The sequence below is a fragment of the Mobula birostris genome, chromosome 19 (genome assembly GCF_030028105.1).
Source record: "Mobula birostris isolate sMobBir1 chromosome 19, sMobBir1.hap1, whole genome shotgun sequence".
Lineage (NCBI taxonomy): Eukaryota > Metazoa > Chordata > Chondrichthyes > Myliobatiformes > Myliobatidae > Mobula > Mobula birostris.
This window is the reverse complement of record NC_092388.1, coordinates 42,704,034-42,729,082: the sequence shown is the minus strand read 5'-3', so window position 1 is coordinate 42,729,082 and position 25,049 is coordinate 42,704,034. Positions and strand designations below refer to the sequence as shown.

The 25,049-nt window shown below is 40.0% G+C and overlaps 1 protein-coding gene across 2 annotated transcripts in view; it reads right to left on the bottom strand.

Moving 5' to 3' along the window:
- LOC140212555 (ankyrin repeat domain-containing protein 33B-like) overlaps positions 1 to 25,049 on the bottom strand; it is a 56,160-nt gene that overhangs the window by 20,558 nt on the left and 10,553 nt on the right. For both annotated transcript variants that reach the window (XM_072283522.1, XM_072283521.1), the window contains exon 2: positions 4,637 to 4,766. In XM_072283522.1, coding sequence (XP_072139623.1) covers positions 4,637 to 4,766 — 130 coding nt within the window. The remainder of the gene's footprint in view (positions 1 to 4,636; positions 4,767 to 25,049) is intronic.

Here is a 25,049-nt window from a genome sequence, read left to right as displayed (position 1 = left end):
GCCGAATGGCCGACTTCTGCTCCTTTGTCTTATGGTCTTATGGAAATTCAGTAAGGCCTTTGACGAGTTTCCACGTGGTTGACTGCTCCGGAAAGTGAGAATGCAAAGAATCCAGAGAGAGCTGGCTAAGTGGATACATAATTACCTTCATGGTAGAAAGAACAAGGTGAATCTCAGGCTGGAGGTCTGTGGCTAATGGTGTGCCTCAGGGGTCAGTGCTGGGCTCTTTGTTCTTTGTCATCTATATCAATGATTTGGATAAGAACGTAAAATGCATGGCTAGTCAACTTGCAGATTACGCTAAAATGGGTGGTATAGTGGATAGTGAGGGAGGTTAGCAAAAATAACAGGGGACGTAGTCAGAGAGAATAATTCAAGTGGCACATAGATAGCATCCTAGATCAGAGTTGTACCTGGGTCACTGGCACTGTGACACAGTAACTATAGTAGCTGTACCACTGTGATGTAAGTATTGATAGTTTTTGCATTTATTGAGGAAGCTGCAATCAAATTGGATTAAAGTACTCACGATGGAGATCATTTTTTTTTAAAACATAGCCTTAAATGCCTTTGAAAGAAAGAAATCTATCATTCAAATTAAAAAGTGTCTTCTGTGGGCAAGCCATTTCTGAATTCACACGTTTCCCTGCATCCCATGCCTCCTGACTTTCCAAATGAACCTTGCCAAATTTTGTCAAACGGCTTACTAAAATCTATACACGCTACATCCACTGCTCTTCATTCATCCATTTTTTCCAGTCTCTTCCTGAAATAATTCAATCAAACTTGTGAGGCATGGGCTGTCTGTCACAAAGCCATGCTGACTATCCTTAAACAGTCTATGCTTCTCCAAATTTTCATAAATCCTGTCTCTTAAGAATCCTCTCCAATAGTTTGCCCATCACTGAGGTTAGACTCATTGGTCTATAATTCCAGGATTAATCTGTTACTTTTCTTGAACAAAGGAATAATATTTGCCACTCTCCAATCTTCTAATACTAACTCCCGGCACCAATGAGAACACAAATCATCACCAAAGGTGCAGCAACCTCTTCCCTCACTTCCCAGTAACCCAGGGTTTATCACACCCGCTCTAACTTATTACTAAATGCAGTGAGGAGATGAGGCCTCATTACCATAGTTCTGGAGAACAGATCCCAAGTGAAAGATGTGATATTAAGAGGTACAATAACAAATATGACCAAGATGACAGAATGAAGGTACATCAATAACAGTAACCTAGCTTAGTGTCATATCACATTGTACAAGTATTTTTATACCAATTAATCTTCTTGTAAAAATCTAACCAAGACCGATTATGGTCAGGTGGCAGGAACAGTGGGAATGACTGGACACGGTTATGATAGTAGGCAGAATCAGGTTTATTATCACTGTCCTATAATGACATCAAATTTGTTGTTTTGCTGCAGTAGTACAAAGCAAAGACATTAAAATTATAATAAATTTCAAAATAAGTACAGTAAATAGCATATGAAAAAAAAGAAATAATGAGGTAGAGTCGGAGACTGTTCAAAAATCTGATAGCAGAGGGGAAGAAGCTGTGTTTGAATCATCAGTTGTGTGCAGTCAGACTGCTGTAGCTCCTCCCCAATGGTAGTAACAAGAGGAAGACATATTCCAGATGGTGAGAGCCCTTAGTAATGGATACCGCCTTCATACAGTCTTATTTTTATATTTCAAAGAAAATGCTTGGGTGAACAGTTAGGGAAAAAAGCTACCTATGTAAACTCCTTGTACAGTTAATAAACTCTGCTGCCAGTACTGCCAAACTCCACATTTAGTTCAGGTCTTCTATGGCAATATTAATTCTGCAGTTGAATGCTGCAGCTTTGAAATATTTACGTAGAACATTACAGTAAGTTCAAACTTAATTATTTCAAAAGAATTTCATCTGCAATCTGGACCTTAATAGTGCATTTAATCAACTAATAATACAATTGGCAAAGCATTATGATGAACTTTATGTGCAGGAATCTTATCTTGGCAACTATGTAAGGAAATCTTTCATGTGACAAAACTACACCAACTGCTATGATTCATCATAACGTTCCTGTTTTTTTTTCCATTTACTGTCGGTACTTCAAAAACCAAAGCAGGATTCCAACTATTCATTGAACCTACAGAATTGGAGTTGCCTGTACCTTGAGTTAGTGATGCAAGGCACAGACCAGCACAGAGATTCTCGCCAATTTTTACTTAATCTTAAAACCAGGCCTATAGTGCATCCGACTGATAGTCTAACCCATTGTTCTAATAACTGATCTTTCCAATGATTTCAACACGTAATCAGGATTCACATTGCAGTCAGTATTGAGGAAGTGTCAAGTTATTCAGGATGCAAAACTTGTTTGTCTTTTTAAGGAAAACATAATAGCATGACTCTACAATATGCAAAAAAAATACATGGATTGAACATTGAAAACGAAACTTGACAGGTATTTTCAGACAAGAGTGATAAGAGATATGGAGTGAAAGGGGATAAGTGTTGATATGGATCAGCCACAGTGGAGTTGAATGACAGGCTGGCTGGCTGGTCTAATCCTGTTCCTTTGTTCCATTCTCAAAGCAAAATCAGAATGTTACAATCTGACATTTTTCAAGCAATCCTAGTGTACAATTCTGAAATACTGACAGACACCCAGCAGTGAGATTGAGAGTAGAAATCACTATTTAGGTTCTGCTGATGATTGTAAACCTTGAGTTTTGCTTCTGCAGTTTTCAATCTCAGCAAAGCTGCCAGATTGAATTACTATTTTGAAGCGTGTTGCCAGGCACCCATTAATTGATATCTGTGTTTTACAATGTCACAGTAACATTTCTTCAGTATGCCCTGCCCACCTTTATGCATTTCCTATGCAGTGCAACACACAGACATTTAAGTTTTACAAGTGATGGAAATAAAATAGTCACATAATTACCACTCATCTATCCAATTATTAGAACTGCTAGTGATATTCCAAATAGCTAAATGATTATTAGTCAACTGATTAAGGTATAAGTACCTGGAACTGGGGAATGGTTCTTCATACTGAAAAAGTAGATTCAATATTGTTAAGGGCACATCATATAAAAGGAGCGTAAAGTAGGAAGAGACTGCCAGTTTGAGGAAGAATGTCCTACACTGAAATAGACAATTTGCATCAAATTATGATATCCAGCACTTAGGATGCCTTCTCTATAAGAACAAAGGGTACTCAGCACAGGATGCCATCCCACACTGCATTTATGATTTTGAAAGCGGACACACTGCGAGGAGAAAGAATACCAAGGTGAGAAGTGCAATCCTGTATCTTAGGAAGGAAACTTCGCTTTGAGAAAAAGCGCCATGCTTTAAGGAAGGGTAACCTGTCCAAAGAAGGATGTCCTACATGGAGGCAACTCACTGGGTGAGGTTGTCAAATCTTAAAAGTGTACAAGAGACTGTCTCTTTCATCCTATTAATCCTGACAGTGTGTCTTCAATCCTCAAAAAAAATGATAATTTTAACATTAATGTGAACTTGAAGCAATGTAGGGCTGCAAAGATAGACTTACCCAGGTAGAGTAAGAAATACCGTCCTCATATGTCAGAGATTAAATCACAAACAAAATGACCTATGGTACATGACAGTGTTAATAGGCGATTTGAGTATTTGGGTACTGACTTGAAGAATGAGTTCCCCAATATTCAGCATGATAAACCAGGTCATGCTCAATGCACCACCACAATCCTCCTCTTCTAACACTAGTAACATTTCTAGACTGGTTTATTATTGTCACCTGTATAGAGATACAGGGAAAAAGCTTTCTGTCTGTTAGGGATTAATCATCAAAAAGTGGTCTACCTGAACACCTAAGTTAAAGCATCTCTGAGAGTGAAGTAATTCTACCATTGCAATGCTGCAGGACACAGAACACTCCACTGCTGCTGCAACCCAAAGCTGGTAACTAAAAATGTGTGATTTCTTCCTGATTGCTTCAGGCATTTCTGTGCCATAGTGAAACAGCCTACGCTCCAGAATAATTACTACCTCACTTATTAAGGTACTTCAAGAAATTATGTTTGTTATTCCCTGTATGGGCTGAAACGTGAGGATGAAGGGAATAACCATTCAGTTATTTACAATTGCATTCAGCATGCTTTAGGACTGGTGAACCCAAGCATTGGCAGCCTTAAGTTCTCGATGTCTCATGTCATTGCTGTATGCCACTTCCTCCAAAAGTAAAATGCTTTTAATTCTCATCTATTCTACTTGACAACATCTAATGGAAAATTCCTAATTTGGTTGGTGTCCCCATCCAACTGCAATTGACCAATAGATCATTTAAATAAAAGACCAGGTACCAGCCCTCATTATGAGAGGGGAAGCAATTATTTTAACAATGTAGAACTGAAATAAGTCACCAAGTGCAAGCTGTAAAGGGGTGATTGGTGTGAAAATCTCCCCTCACCTTCCTGAAGCATCAAACTGAAATTTGACCCTGCATGGGAAGAATCTGGCAAGTCAGATTTGCAATTGGTTCCATTCTCAAATGAATTTCAAGGTGAGGTATAACTTAAAATGGAGTGGTGGGCAGAGGCACATGTAATAGAATAAACTGCAGCTAACAAGTTTAGTGACCATTTTGTTTCTTACCTGCTTGTGCTGCAATAATCAGAGCTGTGTTTTCCTCCTTGTCTTGCCAGTTGACATCAAGGTGAGGGCACTGAGCCAAGATGAAAACAATGTCCATGAACCCCTGATAACAAGCCACCATCAGGCCAGTCTGGAAGCAGAAAACACCCACCCATGTTAGACGTTATGTTTTGTAACTTCAAAACATTAATGCAATTCAAAGGAAGACACAGGAGTCTGAAATACGAGTCTAACTTTGCATTTTAGTTTAAGTGAGGCATGCACGTATTTCACATGGTAGCATGATGACATTGAAATATTAAACATACAACACTCCTCCCTGCTTAGCTATAAACTCCAACTCAATATAGAATACATCTCAACTATATATGTAGTACATTATATAATACAACTTCCATATACAGACATCCACAGCATAGTAAATTTTAAATTGTCCCACACAGGCTTAAAGATTCAATCGCTGTGGAGGATTTCTTATTCTTATGGGATAACGTCTTTCCTGACAAGGGAGGTCACTCTGCTTGGCAGGTGAGACTTGTAGCTGTGAAACAATCTCAGGTTCTAGGGCCTCCTCCACAGTGGTTGTAGGAATTGACTCAGAGACTGCGGGAAGTGAATCTGACAGCTCTTTCCTTTTCCTCCTGCTGGTTTGTGCATCTTGGCCTTGGGAAAGTCCATTTCGTTCCCTGGAGTATTCTCTTATTAATCCTTCTATTGATCCATTTATGAACTGACCTCTCTTCTTGGTTTCCTCAACCACAACATCATCTTGAATCTTTCGTATCTCCATTGACTCCTTTCTTTTTGGCCTTCCTTCCATTCATCCAACTGGGCTCTGGTCTTGGCAATTACTTTTACAAGCAGATTTTTGTTTCCCACTTGAAATTCATGCAATAACTTTAGTGCACACAGAGTATATTCTGGTTCTTTATAGTCACAAAAGCCTAATGCTTACAACATTTCTGAGACTCCTTAAACCCTTTCCCAGCTTAAAACCAAGTCACATTTTACACATGACTACCTGATTAACATATCGGAAGCTCTCTCAAATATGTTGCCTTCAAAAAACTGTTGTATTCAGACCACTCCTTTAGTTTTATGCTCCATCTGAGCAGCATGGTCCTTCCTTGGTCCAATATACTTACCAACCAGAGGCACCAACACCTGTTTGCCCTCTGTTGGGCAATGGTTCATGGCATACAACATGGAGACAGTTGTAGCATAATCCAGTGCCTTTCTTAATATATTTTCAGTTGACTCTGTTGCAGGAGATAAGACCATAAGACATAGGAGCAGAATTAGGCCATTCAGCCCATCAAGTCTGCTCCGCCATTCCATCATGGCTGATTCCAGATCCCACTCAACCCCATACACCTGCCTTCTCACCATATACCTTGATGCCCTGACTGATCAAGAAATTATCAACTTCCGCTTTAAATATACCCACAGACTTGGCCTCCACTGCAGTCTGTGGCAGAGTATTCCACAAATTCACTACTCTAAATATTCTTACTACTAAAATCTCCTGCTTACCTCTGTTCTAAAAGGTTGCCCCTCAATTTTGAGGCTGTGCCATCTAGTTCAGGATACGCCCACCACAGGAAACATTCTCTCCACGTCCACCTATCAGGGATGTGGTATGCAAATAATGGATGGTTCTCCAATCAAGTTGTAGTTGTCTCAGCCAATCACACCCTCACAATGCTAGTCCTCCTGTTTTTACTACACAAGCCCAATCTGGTTTTTTGGTTGTATTTCACTGTTCTGAACGTCATTCCCACAGGAGTTATCTTTTCTCCAGTACAAGTTCTTAGTTGAATATCCGCAGGCTTCAGTTTAGTATTTTTGAAATGCCATTCAAACTCACTTTGTGGAATGCTGATACAGCTGAGCCAGTATCCAATTCCATTTTAATTAACTTGCCATTCAGTTCTCAAGGCAACACAGTCCTGTGTCACTCTCATCATTATCAGTTTTTTTTCCATCAATAGCATGCAGATTAATGCTATTTTTGAAACTACCACTTTGCCTTTTAACTCTTTCTCTTCTCTGTGCAGTCCATTTATTTTGTCTGCCCTACAAGCTCTTTGTTTTTTCTTTAAACCTGCATTGGTCTGGTGGATGTGAGCCACTGCCACAACAATAAACCAAATTCGTTCGGCTAGGCTGGTTACTGTTTCAACTTTGCCATTTTGTTCACGTTCACTTTCATTCCTGACTGCAACTCAATTGAGTCTGTCTGCTGTTTCCATTGACACAGTTCTTTCAACTGCTCTTTTCAATGCAAGTTGTGCTTCAGTTACAAGCCATTTTGACTACTTTCTTGTAGCATTCCACAAACAAAACGATCTCTCAGTGCATCATTAAGCCCATTACTGAACTGACAACGCTTAGAAAACCTCTTCAATTCAGGCACATAAACCAAAATGGGCCCCTCTTCCTTCTGATTCCGCTTATGAAACCCAAAGAGTTCTGCAATCAACAATGGCTTTGGTTCTAAATGTTCCTGCGTTACTTTCGTAGTATCAGCAAAACTCATTTCTGCTGATTTGGTTAGAGCAGTCAAACTTTGAAGTAAACTGTATGTGCTCAGCATAATCGGTGCTTGTTTCTCATTGGCTATTTCATTTGCTTCAAAATATTGTTCAATTAACTCAGCATATATGAGCTAGTTGTCTCTTGTGGAATCAAACATGCCAATCTTTCCAATGTAGTCAGCCATTTCTGCTTTATGATTATTACTCTTTATGAACCTGTGAATTCTTCTATCTTCTGACTCTTTTAAAAACCCAAATCATGTCTTCCCTACTGATGAACACACATTGCGCTTCTTTTTTTTTTAAAGTCGACTGTCTTTGTATGTGATGGGCTGCATTTTTTTATTCACTGTTCCTTACTGTGGTTCAAAAGGACGATACCTGTCTCAGGTTCATTTTAAAAATACCTCATCACCAATGTTATGTTTTGTAACTTCAAAACCTTAAACTAATTCAAAGGAAAGAAATTCAAAGGAAGAATCCAAAATGTGAGCCTAACTTTGTGACTTACTCCAAGTGGGGTGAGCACGTTTCACGTGATGACGGAATTCATGTATTTTATATATATAACCCGTAAGAATTATTTACATGAAGAGTACTGAATCAAACAATATGTGTATATATACAAGACTATTCAAATATTACTAAAATATTAAATACACAGAGTCAATTGCAAATAAGACAACAACATGGAAAAATTGATGTAATTAAGCAGATAAAAAAGGGAACAAAGAAGAAAAGATTAAACTGGCAATTGCTAAAAGCTGCAGGAGGAAATGAAGCATTTATAAGCAATGTAGTAGCCTTATGTCAATATTAAGTAGTTATTTTTTCTCACAAAAATGTGGAGCCACTAAAGTTGAAGGGGTCCAACAAAGTAAATTAGATTGGAAAGGCCACCGATATCCGTAAGAAAGGTCGTATCCAGCAAGAAAAAAAAATGAGCAAAATAAAGAATCCAACTCATGGTCAAGTTTTCAGTGTCCTGTTTCATCATTCCATTTTCTTAATCATGTATTACGTTCACTTTCATCAGTTCTGGCATCCCTCTATGTCACTCTAGTATTTAAATCTATTATACTGGCTCAGACAACTTCAGAGATAAAAAACTGAAAAATGGAAGTGACAGCAAAATTGAAATGCTGGAATTTTTCAGCTGGCCACATCACTGGGGTACAAGAGGTAGAACAAAGGGGGGGAAATAGTGGGGAAATGGTAATAAAATAACAGAACAGATGATAGTGAAGACAAAATTGGCAACAATGAGGGAAATTACACACAAAAATACCCTGAATTAAGATCCTTGTTTTCTGTGAGGTACACAGCAATTCAAAACATCTTTTTAGCAAGGAGTCATTGGTGAAGGCTATGATGATTGCCTGATCGTTCAAGCCCAAATATGGGCTTTTCTCACTGGTCATTATTTAAATATTTGGTTTCACCTTATACCTCCAGATTATGAACTTTTGGACCTCTCGCAGAAACATTTCTGGAGACCAGTGGGATGGATGGGGATGTATTTGCTGGCTGTCGTGAGACCGCAGGCATTTCCTGTGAGAATGTAGCAATTGTGCACATCATTTCTTCTCACCTCCCCCACCCAGATCCATAATAATGGGGGGGAGGGGGGCGCAAGTCTGAGTCCAGCAGAGCTGGAAGCACAGAGCAGACTCTCACACTCACCAAGCCAGTAACGCCATGTTTAATTTCAACAAATGACTTGAGCTGGTAAATTGTTTACAGCTGGAATTTTCCTGGAAACGTTTCAAGTTATTTTTGAAAACTTCACTTGTTTTCCCACCGCTGCCTAGTCATTTATAAACAATAGGATTTTTTTTGATGATGTGAGACTTAAGGGAAAGCTACATCAGCAAAAACCTTAAATGTCCAGTCAGTCTGATAAAATAACAATTTACCACAGAGAAAGGATTACAAGTACATCCAACTCAACCTTAGATTAATAAGGCAGACGTAAATCAGAAGGTGAATCACACGCTGTAGATGAAAGTGAAAGTGCGATATGTGAGTTGACACTTGACCACTGCTGCACTGCTGGAATAGAGTCTATTGAATAAGATGTTGAACCAATGTACCAAATGCCCCTATAAAAAGATGCAAAAGTTCTCATGGCACCACAACAAACAACAGAATGGTGGAGGTTCCTTTGTGATACCAGAAACGGGCAGAATATGGACACAAATGTGGATAGCCAGCAACTCTTCCCAGAGTGGAAAGGGATAATAATTTTAAGGTGATTGGAGGAAAGTATAGGGGAGGTGTCAGAAGCAAGTCTTTTAAAAAAAACACGGAGAGTGGGGGGTGCATGGAACACCCTCTCAAGAGTGGTTGTAAAGGCAGATACATTAGCTGCATTTAAGAAAACTCTTCTTAGGCAAATGGAGGATAAAAAAATGAAAGTTATGAAGGAGGGAAGCATTAGATTGATCTTAAAGCAGGTTAAAAGGCAGCGCAACATCGTGAGCTGAAAAGCTGGTACTGTGCAGTAATGTTTTACGTTCTATAAATCAAATGCTGGCTGTTTAGGGAATTACTCAAGTAAATACAATATAGCTGGGTCCCTGGGATTTTTTGTTTACAGTCGCCAGCTAATCTCTCTGCCTGAATTCATCTCCGACCATAACCCCTGCTATGTACTCAAACTGCAGAGCTTGATTTTCAAGTTTTCTGCAATAGTACTCACTCAAAGGATCTCTTCAAATTTCAAACAACAAGAATTCTGCACATGCTGGAAATTCAAGCAACACACATCAAAGTTGCTGGTGAACACAGCAGGCCAGGCAGCATCTCTAGGAAGAGGTACAGTCGACGTTTCAGGCCGAGACCCTTCGTCAGGACTAACTGAAGGAAGAGTGAGTAAGGGATTTGAAAGTTGGAGGGGGAGGGGGAGATCCAAAATGATAGGAGATGACAGGAGGGGGAGGGATGGAGCCAAGAGCTGGACAGGTGATAGGCAAAAGGGGATACGAGAGGATCATGGGACAGGAGGTCCGGGAAGAAAGACAAGGGTGGGGGGGACCCAGAGGATGGGCAAGAGGTATATTCAGAGGGACAGAGGGAGAAAAAGGAGAGTGAGAGAAAGAATGTGTGCATAAAAATAAGTAACAGATGGGGTACAAGGGGGAGGTGGGGCCTAGCGGAAGTTAGAGAAGTCGATGTTCATGCCATCAGGTTGGAGGCTACCCAGACAGAATATAAGGTGTTGTTCCTCCAACCTGAGTGTGGCTTCATCTTTACAGTAGAGGAGGCCGTGGATAGACATGTCAGAATGGGAATGGGTTCTTTACAGTAGAGGAGGCCGTGGATAGACATGTCAGAATGGGAATGGGTTCTTTACAGTAGAGGAGGCCATGGATAGACATGTCAGAATGGGAATGGGTTCTTTACAGTAGAGGAGGCCGTGGATAGACATGTCAGAATGGGAATGGGTTCTTTACAGTAGAGGAGGCCGTGGATAGACATGTCAGAATGGGAATGGGTTCTTTACAGTAGAGGAGGCCGTGGATAGACATGTCAGAATGGGAATGGATTCTTTACAGTAGGATTTCCTGACACCACAGGACACAGAATTGTCTACCTACTGTTTTATTTAAATTTATTCAGTACATTTAAGAATCTGCAAGTGAGGAGCTATTTCAATTATTATACCACTGCTGGTTGAACAGAATATGTAGAAGGCGCACAGTGACAAAAAAAATTAAGGGGAAAATTAGATTTATCTTCATTTGAGTACTCTGTATTATTAGTAAAACTTATAGCAAAATCAAGGAAGTATGTAATGTTATATCTGATACAGATGGTTGCATTTAAATTTGAATTTTCATACTTGAAGAGCAACTCATGGGGAGTTTGGCATATTTGCCATACCCCAACTGTTGATATTTGTTCAGAAAATTTAACTTGGAAATTCAACTGTAACTTGCCAGCAGAAAAATAAACACAGCCATGGGCACATCCTTAGATAAACTTGCTTACCGTGGCATAGCATAAAGTGCCTGGCTTTAATAAAACATCATCTTACTACGATGAAACAGTCAACCTTTTCATACCAATATATTGAACAGGCTATTTTTGTTTTAATACTGTACCTGAATTATACATTGACCAAATGTATTCTTTATCATAAATTTTGTTGTAAAAAAAAACAAAATTGACCATGAAGATTACATTGTAGAACATATTGCAGATTAGCCGTCATGCATGATTCACTACTGATTAAGCTAAAAGTAAACCCTATTAGAGGGACACTGAGAGTAGAATCTAAAATAAGAATTTAGCTAGTGGTTATAATCTTTCAGTTAATTACTATTAGAGCTTTAAGAGAGGTGGTATAAGATATTTGCTTTCCACACATTATTGCCTGCCCACAGTAATGCATACTCATTAGACGACATACAATTCATTGATAAAACTTAGAACTTATTGCAATTCCATCCAAACTGTTAATGAATTTTGTACAGTATAGCTGGAAGTTATGCTTCATGGGGCACTGTAAATAAATGTGTTCAGAATGCATTACTGCTTTTCCATATCCACAAAAGACATTTTCCTTCAAAATATCAATCATAAAATACCAAGAGTAGCTTTAAAATTCCAAGGATCATGGAATGCACCATCAGGGTTATGCAGAGAGAACAGAAAAATGATTGCTTTCCTTAGAGGGGATAACAGGTGTCCCCTGCTTTTCAAATGTTCGCTTTATGACACCTCGCTATTACGAAAGACCTACATTAGTTACCTGTTTTCGCTAACAGGTGTTTTCACGGTTACGAAAAAAGGCAGCCCGTGCCCTGAGCAGCCAAGCTCCTCCCATGGAACTGCATTCTAGCCGGCATTGCTTAAACACGTGCCTGTGAGCATCTGTGCTTTATGTCGATTTATTTTGAGCATCCATTAGCAAGATGAGTTCTAAGGCATTGGAAAAGCCTAAAGGAGCTTGTAAGGATGTTACACTTAGCGTAAAACTAGACACAATTAAGCGTTTCGATCATGGTGAATGAAGTAAGGGCAAAGTTAGTTTGTGGAAGTTGATGAAGATGATATTGAAGAGGTTTTGGCATCCCATGACCAAGAACTGATAGATGAAGCGCTAATGCAATTGGAAGAGGAGAGGATAACAATTGAAACCGAAAGCAATAGCAACGGACCGAAAGTGAAGTCGTCCAGGAACTGAACGTGAAGCAACTGCATGAGATTTTCGCTGCAATGATTGCAGAAAAGTACGACTTTAATTTTGAAAGGGTAAGTAGGTTTAGGGCATATTTGCAGGGTGGTTTGAGTGCTTACAAAGAACTGTATGATAGAAAAATGCGTGAGGCTAGCAGTCAAGCATACTGTCATTTTTCAAGCCTTCCACATCAGCCACAGCAGACGACGAACCTCGACCTTCAACATCGAGGCAGGCAGACATAGAAGATGACCCGCCTGCCCTGATGGAAACAGACAACGATGAGATGACACCCCAGTGTCCCACCACCCCAACCTCTGATGACTCAGCCTAACACACCATCATCAGTGTGCTCGTTGTCTTCCCGATTCCAGTAAGTGATACTACACTGTACATACATTATTTCTACTTTATATAGGTTGTGTATAGGCTTTATATAGGCTGTGTATTTTTATGTGTTATTTGGTATGATTTGGCAACTTCATAGCTTAAAGGTTACTGGAGAGAGTGTTTCCGCTGAGAGCGCTTGCGCCGAGTGTTCCTGCCGAGAGTGCTTACATGAGATTTCGCTACGGTGGACAGTGCAATGATTACAGAAAAGAATTTCTGCTTTATATAGGCTGTGTATTTATCATATCATTCCTGCTTTTACCATATGTTACCATTATTTTAGGTTTTATGTGTTATTTGGTGTGATTTGGTAGGTTATTTTTTGTGTCTGCGAATGCTCACAAATTTTTCCCATATAAATAAATGGTAATTGCTTCTTCACTTTACGACGTTCCGGCTTACGAACCGTTTCACAGGAACACTCTACCTTCGGATGGTGGGGGAAACCTGTAAATGGTTTAACAGAGGGATTCAAACCACAAAAACTTTAGGCAAAATAAATCAGGAGGAACAGTTTCTAATGCCAGCTTGGAGCTCATTGTATTTTAAGGAAACACCAGGAACCTGACAGGAAATGATTCAATCTTAAGACTCCACATTCCTGTTCTGTCACCTCTACTCTAGGTCATGGTACAGTATATGTTAACAAAGCAATTGGAGTATTTGAGAACATGTTGGAAGGAACTTTTAGGATATTGTCACAATTTCAGAATCTCAGACCTTTATTTATTATCAAATGGGAAATGGACTCACAACTATAGGACACGGATTAAAGCTAAATGATAAAAGGCCGATTCCTTGGCAAAGCATGGAATTATATTTTGGAGTACACCGGTCAAAAAAGGGGTGTAATTGCATAAATAATTCAAGGGAAAGATTGCAAACCAAGGGAGGAATAGCCTGGTAAATGCGATGAATGAGTAGTTCTTGTGCTTGTTTTCTTCTGATTCATGTCTTTCTTTATGAAGCTATGTAAGGAACTGCATGTGATATTCACACACTCTATTGCTGTACTGTACTCAAGCTTGAGAAGAAGTGTTTCTCTCACAGTATTATGGGTGAGCTAATTACACCTACAGGAACCACCAGAAACAGCAAGAAATGTCTTCAATAACATTAAACCCAGACTGTTGGCTGCTCTCCACCACTCCTCGAGGCCCCATTACAAGCATGATATATGTTAATACATGTGATTTTTTCCACAACAGACTTGTTGATGACAGGCTGAAGTTATCTACCAAAGGAGCTTTCTGCTTTTGAAGTTATTTCAGAATTTGGCAGATTTTCTTTGTTGTGCAACTTTCTCGTGTGCTTTTAATAACAGAATACAGTTCAAAATCTGCTGATTATGACTGGCAAACCACAAAAGAAAAGTAAAACATTTTGCTGTACTTATAACAAAGCAGTAGACCCTTGAGAGGTGAAATATCTAAAGGTCATCAAGTCAGAGGTGACTGCAAGCTTTTTCTTCACTGTTTTGTGTAATTTATGTGCAACTTGTGCTCTGTGTGTTCTCTGAATCAATGTATCTGCATTGTTACTGCAAGCAAGTTTTTCATTGTACCTGTACCTCACTTTACTTGTACGAATGACAATAAACTTGACTTGGTATAAAAACATGAATAGGTCATTTAGCTCAACAAGCTAAATAAAACAATGGCTGTTCTCTGGCCCTACTACACTTTCGTCCTATATCCGTCAATATCAACATTTAATTATTGACCTAGCATCAATGACTTTGCACGGAAAGTTCCAAGCTTTTATGACACGTAGAAATTTCTTTTCACAGATTTCTTCAAAGGCTCATTTTTTTTTAAATTGTGAAAAGTAAACCATGTTTGACACATCTGCCAGTTTTTCAAGGATGTAAAAAGCTGAGTAACCAGAAGTACCTGTGTATGTAGAATATTTGGATTTTTGTAAATCATTTGACAAGGTGCTTCATAAAAGGTTAATGCACATGAGCACAAGGTAGTTGGGGAACCGTTTTTCCATGGATTGAAGAATGGCTATTGCATATTAGTCAGGATGTCAGAATAAACAGGCCTTTCCAAGCCAGTAGATGTGGAATGTCATAATGCTCAATTCTTGGCCCTCAATTGTTTAAGAATTACATTAATGATCTGGGGGAGAAGCCAGAGGGCAAGGGATTCAACGATTCCCGTGATATGAAAACAGGTGGGAAGGCATGTTTCAAAAAGGATATATTGATTGAGTGATTGGATGAAAACTGGGAAATGGAAATTAATCTGGGAAAGTTGCGGACATACACTTTGGTAAGAGAAATCTAAAAAAACTATAATTGAGCTATAGAAAAATTAGTTGAGTGAAGGACAGACGAATCCAGGTGATCTTGTGCCTAGTTTGCAAAAGATAGTGGGCAGGTGTGGCAAGCAGTTAGAAAGGCAAATGGTATACTAGTATTTAGCACAAGAGGACTGGAATTTAGAGATAGGAAATATTCTTAAGCAATATTGCTACAATTGCACAGTGTACTGGTGTGGCCTCACGATAAACTGATATTGTAGCTAGTTCAAAAGAGATTCAATGGATTAACTACTGGGATGAAAGGGTGACTAAAGTAATTAGATCTATATTTTAGGAGTTTAGGAAAATGAGAGGTGAGTTAATTAAAACATACAAGACTCTCAACTGTATATTAGTCAGGATGTCAGAATAATATTGCAGGCTAAATATCAAGATGTTTTCATTTGTTGGAGAATCTTGAGCAAGAGGGCATAGTTACAAGATTAAGGAATGTTCATTTGAACATTCAAATGTGCCTAGGAACTTGTCACAGAAGATGATGAATTTCCAGAATTCTCTATTTCGGCAGGTTGTGGAGCCTACATCACTGGGGGTATTTAAAAATGCAGATAAATTCTGAAATATCAGGGAATTGAGAGCTATGGAGAACTGACATAGAAACAGAGCATGAGGCATGCTTGAAGAGTCAAGTGACCTACCCTGCACAAGTGTAATGTTCTTTACAGTAGATTCTACTGCATATCCAAACACACAAGTAAACAGGAAGTGCTGCAATAAGCTATTTGGCTCTTCAAACCTCTTCCACCTTTCAATATAATCATCATAGGTCATTCAAGTTCAACACTTGGTTACAGTATTCTCCCCACATTTTTAACCACTTGTGATACAAATAAATTACTTCTAGAATATATCGAATGATTTGGCCTTGACTGCTATTTGTGCTAGAGAATTCCACAGTTTCACCACTCTTTGGGTACATGCTCATCTCAGTATTCAATGGCTTACAATATTCAGAGGCTGTGGCCCCCTGGTCTGGACTTACCCACCATCGTTAATACCTTTCCTCTACCTACTCTGTCCAGTCCTGTCAATCAACTTCCCTTTTCCATCCACTTGAACCATAATTTGTGTAACCTCATTACTGCATACATGGTGCAGAAATCTACACTATCCCGCCTAAGACCTGGTACCCAAACCAACTCACAGCTCTCCAGTTGTTCTCCAACCAGTGTTTTGTATAGCAGAGTTTTGGAGCACAACTTCAACACCAACCCTGCTTCAACCCTTATATTCTAGTCCTTGAAAAAGAAAAAGCAGCATTCCAGGTTTCCTTGATTACTTTTCCCTGGTAATTTTGATATCTGCCATATGGCCTTAGCCTTCAGCAAGCTTGCTTTTCTGTTGGTCATGAACTAAATTTAGAAATGTTGGTTTTTGTAGAAGTCTCTCTGACATAAATCAACTTGTTCTGATATTACAGTGTAAACAATATTCTGACAAGCAGCAAAGGATACCAAAAGACAAGATAAAAGCAGCAATGTGAAATGGCTTCTTCCCTCCCAAATTACGACAAAAAATATAGCAGACCTTCCTTTCATTAACTAAATAAATTACATTACACTGTTGATTCTGTCAGAATGGGCCACCCTTGTGTTGGGTCAACAATCCTTCCCTCTCCAACCACGACAAAAAAAAAAGCTATCTGAAGAATTAATCACTTACTGAAGGTGATATGTTTTATATTTTACCATGCTTTGACTGCACCACAATCCCATGCACCTCCATGTAATTTATAGCAGGGAAAAACGCCCTTTGGTTGTTTCTAACATCATAACTTGAAATTCAATGGTTCAGGTTCTCTAGTCAGAAGCAAAGCTTCTGAAGAAAGTATCCCGCAAAGATCCAGTAATTTCTGTGTCACTGATTTCCCCTTTTCTAATACCACCTGTACAATCCCTAATCATACAACTGCTAAGTTATCAAGCTGGCTGAGCACTCAGCCATATCAGGAAGTTTCACACAGGCAGTAAAACAGGAAGGAAAAAAGCTCCAATTAACTTAGTTAAATATATTTTGCAGAACTCTATATTAAGATTGGAAATTGCACAATGATTACAGTAGGAAGGGGAAATGTAAGTTACTTAAAATTGGTTTTATTTAATCAGTCAAAACATTATTTTTTAATGCCAGTACTAATGGCTTGGTATGCAACAAAGAAAAAAAAGTGTTTGAGAAAATGTGAAGTTTTTGTAATTTTAACTTTACACAAATTCGATCAATTCCACCATAGAAGAGTGCAAACAGCACATCTAATAGAGGAAGGCCAAATCATTAACTTAAATATTTTGTATGCTAAAGTACATGTGCATGAATATCTCAAAGATATCATCCACTTTTGGTATATTGACACTGGGAAATCAGAAGGCCAACTGGATTAGTTATGAACTACAGCATTGCATTTCGTTTATTAAGCAAAGGCATCAGGAGATCAGTAAACACAGCAGCAATAAATGAGTCTCACCACTCGTTTCTACGCAATCATTCCAAAGGTATGCTGAACAGAAACAACCTACATGAGCATTGAAATAGACCATTCCCATACCTCAAGGTGTAGAAATTCAGATGCTTTTCACTTTTAGCGTAACACTCAAGGGGATCTATTTTCCCCAGGATGGCCTGTAACAATGATCATTGCTGGGCAGAATCATCACTTGGCAGCAGCCCAAAGTCAGACATCCCATCTCTCCCAGAAGTTCCGGGAGTTTCCCGCATATGAATAGTGGCTCCCTGATGCCCGCAAATTATATACAATATAACGGAAATCAATTGTTTTGAGAGCGAGCGAGAGAAATGCAAGAGAGAGCGCGAGAGCGACCACGAGAGAGAGCGCGCGCGTGAGAGCGAGAGAGAAAGCAAGCGAGAGAGCAAGAGCGCGAGAAAGCAAGCGAGAGAGAGAGAGAGAGCACGCGAGAGAACAAGAGTGAAAACAAGAGAAAAAGCAAGCGAGAGAGAGAGCGCGAGAAAGCGCGCGCGAGAGAACAAGAGAGAAAGCAAGCGAGAGCGCGAGCAAGAGAGAGAGAGCGCGCCATGGCAGAGTGTTCCAAAAAAAATAAAACGTACGTCACCCCAGACTACACTAAGGTGTACCCCTGCCTAATAGGGGTCAACAAAAATGACAGTGTTGCTCGCTGCACTGTTTGCAACAGTGACTTTTCTATTGCCCATGGTGGGTTAAGACTGTGAAAGACATGTTGAGGTGAGTTTAACAGGTGTCATTCGTTCATTAGCATAGCTAACGTTATTTAAACTAGCTGGCTAGCTGCTAAGGAGCTACTCTATTGCAGACATCCCACCTCTCCCAGAAGTGTCCCGCAAATTGTTGGTGCTACCTCCCTGAAATGAGTTTTTGCAGGGTGGGATGCCTGCAAAGTGGCATTTCCAGTTGTAAATTGCACCTCTATGGATGACAGCGTTTCCATGCCAGATATGTGCTGAATTGTGAGTTTTATGGTGCAATGCTCTTTTAGAGTGCAGCACAAAGAAATTAGCCTCAGCCTAAAATACTACTGTTTAACTGGGCATTTTCAGAACAACTTTTTGACAGTGCTTGCTGTATATACAACAATGGGACTTCCCCAGCCAGACTCCATTCTGAAAATGGACTCCCTTATTTCCTCGCCTACACTTCTTAAGCATGCTTCCTCCTCACAATACTGATTCCCTTGCAAATACCCTCTAAGTAACCCAAATGTCCCCAGCCCATGTGATTAACCTTAACAGCTCCTGGTTAGATACTAATTTGTCTTTCCAACCTGAACCTATTTCACAATCAATAGCCTCACCAAGGATGTAGCAAGCTGCTGCTGGAGAGGAACCTATAGCTATATTCACTCAGCTAATTCCTGAGATGAGAGGGTTGTTGTATCACAAGTAGCCAAATATATTAGATCCTTATTGTGAAGCTTGGAGTTTAGCAGGGGCACTTCTTACAAATATGCAGACTACTGGTGAGGAAATCTCACATACTATGAGAAGTTTTGGCCCACTCAACCAAAAAGGGTTATAGAAACATCTGAGTCATTCCAAAGCAGACTCACCAGGATAATCTGAGGTGAGAAGAATGTCATATCAAGAAAAGGTAGATAGTTTGAGTTTATGGTCTTTGGGATTTAGCAAAATGATAGGTGAACTAACAAATAACACATAAAATCCTAAAAAGACTTGACAGAGCAGATGTTGAAATGTTTTAACTAATGGAAGAATTACAAATAATGGCACATAGTCATAAAATAATGACATGAGATGTGTAGAAATTTCTTCTCTCATAAGCTGGTGAATTTTTGCAATTCTCTTTCCCTGAGGAAGGTGGAAGCCGATCATTGGATTGTTTGCGTCAACATAGATAAAAATTTGAAATAACAAGGATATAACAATTACAGGGAGTTACACAGAAAAGGTGTTGAGGCTAGCATCGATTCACCATGTGAGTTAGGCTTGAGGGGCCAGTGGCCTGCTCCCGCCCCTATTTTCTGTGTGCTCTGTTCAATTCCTAACCCATGCCCTTGGCCAAGATCCTGGACTGCAGTCAATCTGCAGTTCATCTTCTCTGGAAGGAATATGGACCATTCCAGTGCATTTAACTGGACAAGGTTGAGTCTGAATTTTAAAGGGCAACTGTATATCCAAAATTGTTATTTGCTGTGCTGTTTAACAATGAACAATATAGCACAATGGATGCTCAGAATTTCTAGGAATGATTGAGGAAATATCAATTGTAAGTAGTAGCTGCTGTAACATGTCTAGTGGTGTTTGGACTTCAAAGTACTTAGAACAATCATGAATTATACTCCAATAAAAGCTTATGTCCAAGAATGCTTTTGGACCTAACAGGAGACTACCCATTGACACAAAATAACAAATCTTAAATCAAAATCAAGAACGTTAACATAAGAAATAGCAGCAGGAGTAGATCATCTGGCCTGTTGAAGAGACCAGAACTGTAGAGTTAATTTGTGTGGATTTGAAGGTGGAACTAGCTCAATCCAAACATATCTGAGAGAGAGAACAAACGTATTCTAGGGTCATCAGTAATGAACGCCTTTTAAAGCATTACTACCATAGACCAGTACCCAATAAGGTACAACAGACAGCATTTTCTGCAAAACAGACCCAACCAGTTCCCCTCCATCACCACCCTCCTTCATTTAGCAGAATTGATTGGTCCTCACACTCAACAATTTCTTTACTTTCTCCAACTTTCTCCAAACCCAAGGGGTAGCCTTTTCGTAGGCTATGTGGAACTATCCATCTTCCAAGCCTTCCCTTGTAATGCTCCCCAACTCTTTCTGCACTACAATAACATCTGCATTTAGTGCTGCTTCATGCACCCATGACTTTGCCTCCAACTTCCACTTTGTCCTTAAATTCACTTGGTCCATTTCTGACACCTCTCTCCCCTTTCTTAATCTCTCTGTCTCCATCTCTAGAGACAAACTGTCCACCAATCTCTCTTATAAACTCACTAAGTCCCATTGCTATCTAGTCTTCCCATCTCTTCCCACCCTGTGTTCTGATGACTTCCTTCTTCAGAGGATAGAGTTTCACTTCCTCCACCATCAATGCTGTCCTCACCTGCATCTCCTCCATTTCCCAAACATTCAAAGGGCATGTCCTTTTCTCACTGTTACCATCAGGTAAGCGATACAGAATCCTGAAGGCACACACTCAGCGATTCAGGAACAGCTTCTTCCCCTCTGCAATCTGATTCCTAAATGGACATTAAAACTTTGGACACTACTTCACTTTTTTTAATATACAGTATTTCTGTTTTTGCACATTTTAAAAAAATCTATTCAATATATGCAACTGATTTACTTGTTTATTTATTATGTTTTATTTTATTTATTATTATTATTTTTTCTCTCTCTGCTAGAGATGCAATGTATTGCATTGAACTGCAGCTGCTAAATTAATAAATTTCATGTCACATGCCAGTGATAATAAACCTGATTCTGATACTCATGCATCTTCCTGCCGCCTCAAAAGGGATAGAACTCCATTTGTCCTCACCTATCATCCCACGAGCCTTCGCATCCAACACCTCATTCTCCGCAACTTCCACCATTTTCACTAAGCATTTCTTTACCTCACCCCCAATCCCTGCTTTCCATAGGGATCCCATCCATGATTCCCTTGTCTATTCATCCCTCCACATTAAATTCCCTCCTGGCAAATATCCCTGCCAGCGACAGAAATGCTGCACCTGTGTATTCCTCCCTCACCTCCATTCAGGGCACCAAACAGTCCTTCCAGGTGAGGCAACATATCACCTGCGAACCTGCTGGAATCGTCTACTGTATCCAGTGGACCTGATGCAGCTTCGTCTACAATGGTGAGCTCCAATGTAAATTGGAAGACCACTTCGTCGAGCACCTTTACTCCATCTGTAAAAAGTGGAGTTTCCTGGTAGCCAACCTTTTTAATTCTTATCCTCATCCCGTTCCAATATGCTGCTCAATACCATGATGAGGCCACTCTCAGGGTAGAGGAGCAACACCTCATATTCCTTCTAGGTAGCCTCCAGCCTGATGGCATGAACATCAATTTCTCCTTCTGGTAATTTTTCTCCCTCTCCTTTCCCCAATCTGGCTTCTTACCACCTCTGCTCAGCTGGCAATCACCTCTCCTGATGCTCCTTCTTCCCTTTTTCCCACGGTACACTCTCCTCTCCAGCTCTTTACCTTTTCCACCTATCACCTCCCACCTTCTTACTTCACCTCACTCACCTGACCACCTCTCACTTCTAGCTTGTTCTCCTTCCCCTTCCCCACATCTTTTTAGTCTGACAACTTCTCCCTTCCTTTCTAGTCCTGATAAAGGGTCTTGGCCCAAAAATGTTCATTTCCATAGATGCTGCATGACCCACTGAGTTCTTCCAGCATTTTGTGTGTGTTGCTGTGGATTTCCAGCATCTGCAGAATACCTTGTGTTCTGACTGATGGATGCCACCATTTTGAGGTATTGCTCCTTGGAGATGTCCTGGATACTACAGAGGCTAGTGCCCATGATGGAGCTAAGTTTACAACCCTCTACAGCTTATCACGATCCCTCCCTCCACGCATACCAGACAGTGATGCAGCCGGTTAGAATGTGCTCCATGGTCATCTGTAGAAATTTGCTGTAGCATAAGTTAGTCTTCTCTACCATAGAAATTCCAGCCAGCTGTCCAAATGAATGGCTCGTATAACAAATGAGAAAGATAAAAGGAGACAGCACACAAAGAAGTTTATTTTATTTCATGAGAATTGTGTAGAAAATAACATGCACTGTTATGAATGGCAGCGCTGTAAATGACAGACTGCCACACAGCAGCAGTCATTTGCAGAGGTGTCAACGATTACCAATGATTTTAAAACTTAGGAACTTCAGTTCTCCAAATAGACCTGCTACTAGTTGTGGTTGCAGAAGCATATGACTGAACCAAGCTATCAGGTAGCTAACGCACAGCTGTGCAGAGGATAGTGGAATTGCTTGGTTTTAATGACCAGCTGCAGATGAATGGGAGGTTTGTGCCCCTCAGCAGTTTAGATGCTAATCAGTCAGCGAGCGAGATCCGCGGCAGAAACCCACAGATATACATTTCCAGCAGGCACTAGTGTAACTGTTCATTAATTCTCGCCTGATCACACTGCTCTATCAGCTTCTGCACAAACCTAAGGCTGACTGCTCTTTGGGAATGGTTAATTTACTTAAACAAAAAAATGGGGCAATCATTTCAGCTGTTACTCAAAAGAAATCTATACAGGTTATAAATCTTGCCACTGAGATACTTAGATTTTCCTTCCAACATCTCACAAACATATTTCCTTCCATCCAAATGATATTATGACCAGATGGCAAAGTAATTCAGTTATAATGTAATATCACAAATTAAGTCAACATTTTATTATATCAGCCTCAGGAAGCTACAACTAGATTAGCTGTTTCTTTTTTCTCTCCAGTCCTGCCAAAGGGTATCAGCCCGAAACGTCATCTGTACTTTTTTTGCATAGATGTTGCCTGGCCTGCTGAGATCCTCCAGCATTTTGTGTGTGTTGCTTGGATTTCCAGCAACTGCAGACTTCCTCTTGTTAGCCATTTCCTTGTTGTCTCCTTATTTTCGATATATGTGATTCCCTCATCCATTTACAGCAACCCACCCACCCTTCTCTAATTCTTGGCGCTTACCTTAGCAACAAAGGAAGTTTAACACCTGTACCTTCACCACTATTCAGGCCCCTAAGCAGCCCTTCCAGCTGAGACAAAAGCTCATCTGCACTTCTTCCAACCTGGCCTGCTGCATTTACTGGTCATGACGTAGCCTCTTTCATATCAGTGAAAACAAGTGTAGATGAGGCCACTTTTTGCTGAGTACCTGCACTCTGTTCACAATGGGCATCACGAACTTCAGGCTGCATGTCATCTTAACTCTCCTTCCCACTCCTACATCAACTTGTCTACCCTGTCTTCTCCATTGCTATGGAGAGGCAAACTCAAATAGTAAGGACAACTTCTCACGTTCTACCTGTAAACAAAGCAATGCTATGGATTTACCTATTCCAATTTCATGTAACCCACACATATGGTGTTCTCTCCTCACAAATACACCCCTAGTGTTCTCCCTCTATTCACCTTTTCCATTCCTTTCCTTTTTTCCACTTGCCCATCAACTCCACCCCATCTGGTTCTACCTGTTACCACAAGCCTCTATCACAATGCCCATGCGTACAGTTATATAGTGGCTATCTTTCTTCTTCTTTACAAGATTATGATTCAAACTGTTGAGTTACACCTTTAGCCTTCACGGATGCTGCTTACCCCTCTGAGTACTTCCAGAATTCTGTTTTTCATTTAATTTCAATTATTGACTGTTGCTCAAAATTCTGGTCGAGCAAGAAATTCTCATCCTTCTTGTACTTCACATTATCTCAGATATTAAAAGTGTTTAGTCAGGTTACAGCAACCGGATTCTTTGGAGGTTAATTTGATTTTCCAAGGGCAATGTTGAATTAGTGGTAAGGATTTCTAATCTTCAAATTTCAAAGTAAATTTTATTATCAAAGTACATATATGTCACTATACACAACCCTGAGATTCATTTTCCTGTGGGCATACTCAGCAAATCTATGGAATAGTAATTATGAGGATCAATGAAAGATCAACTAGAGAGCAGAAGATAACAAACTGTGCAAATGCAAATGTAAATAAATAGTAATAAATAATGAGAACATGAAATAACAACATAAGGAGTCCTTAAAGTGAGATCACTGGTTGTGGGAACATCTCAATGGATGGGCAAGTGAGTGTAGTTATCCCCTTTTGTTCAGTAGTAACTGTGGGGCAGTAACTGTCCTTGAATATGGTGGTGTGAGTCCTGAAGCTCTTATACCTTCTACCTGATGGCAGCAGCAAGTAAAGAGTATGGGGCTGGGTGATGGATGCTGCTTTCCTATGACAGTGTTTAATATAGATGTGCTCAATGGTTGGGAGGGCTTTACCCGTGATGTACCAGACCAAATCCACTACTTGTTGTAGGATTTTCTGATCAAAGGTATTGGTGTTTCCATACCAGGCTGTGAGGCAGTCAGTCAACATACACTCCACTACACATCTATAGAAGTTTGTCAAAGTTTTAGAAGTCATGCCACATCTCTGCAGACTTCTAAGGCAGTAGAGGTGCTGCAGTGCTTTCTTCGCAATTGCACTTACGTGCTGGGTCCATGAGAGATGCTCTGAAATAGTAACACCCAGGACTTTAAAGTTGCTAACCCTCTCCATCTCTTATCGTCTGATGAGGACTGGCTCACAGATCTCTAGTTTCCCTCTCCTGAACTCTAAAATCAGTTGCTTGGTCTTGCTGACATTGAGTAGGAGGTTATTGTTATGAGACCAATCAGCCAAATTTTCAGCCTCCCTCCAATACAGGGATTCATTACCCCTTTGATTCGGCCCACGACAGTGGTGTCATTAGCAAACTTGAATATAGTATTGGAGT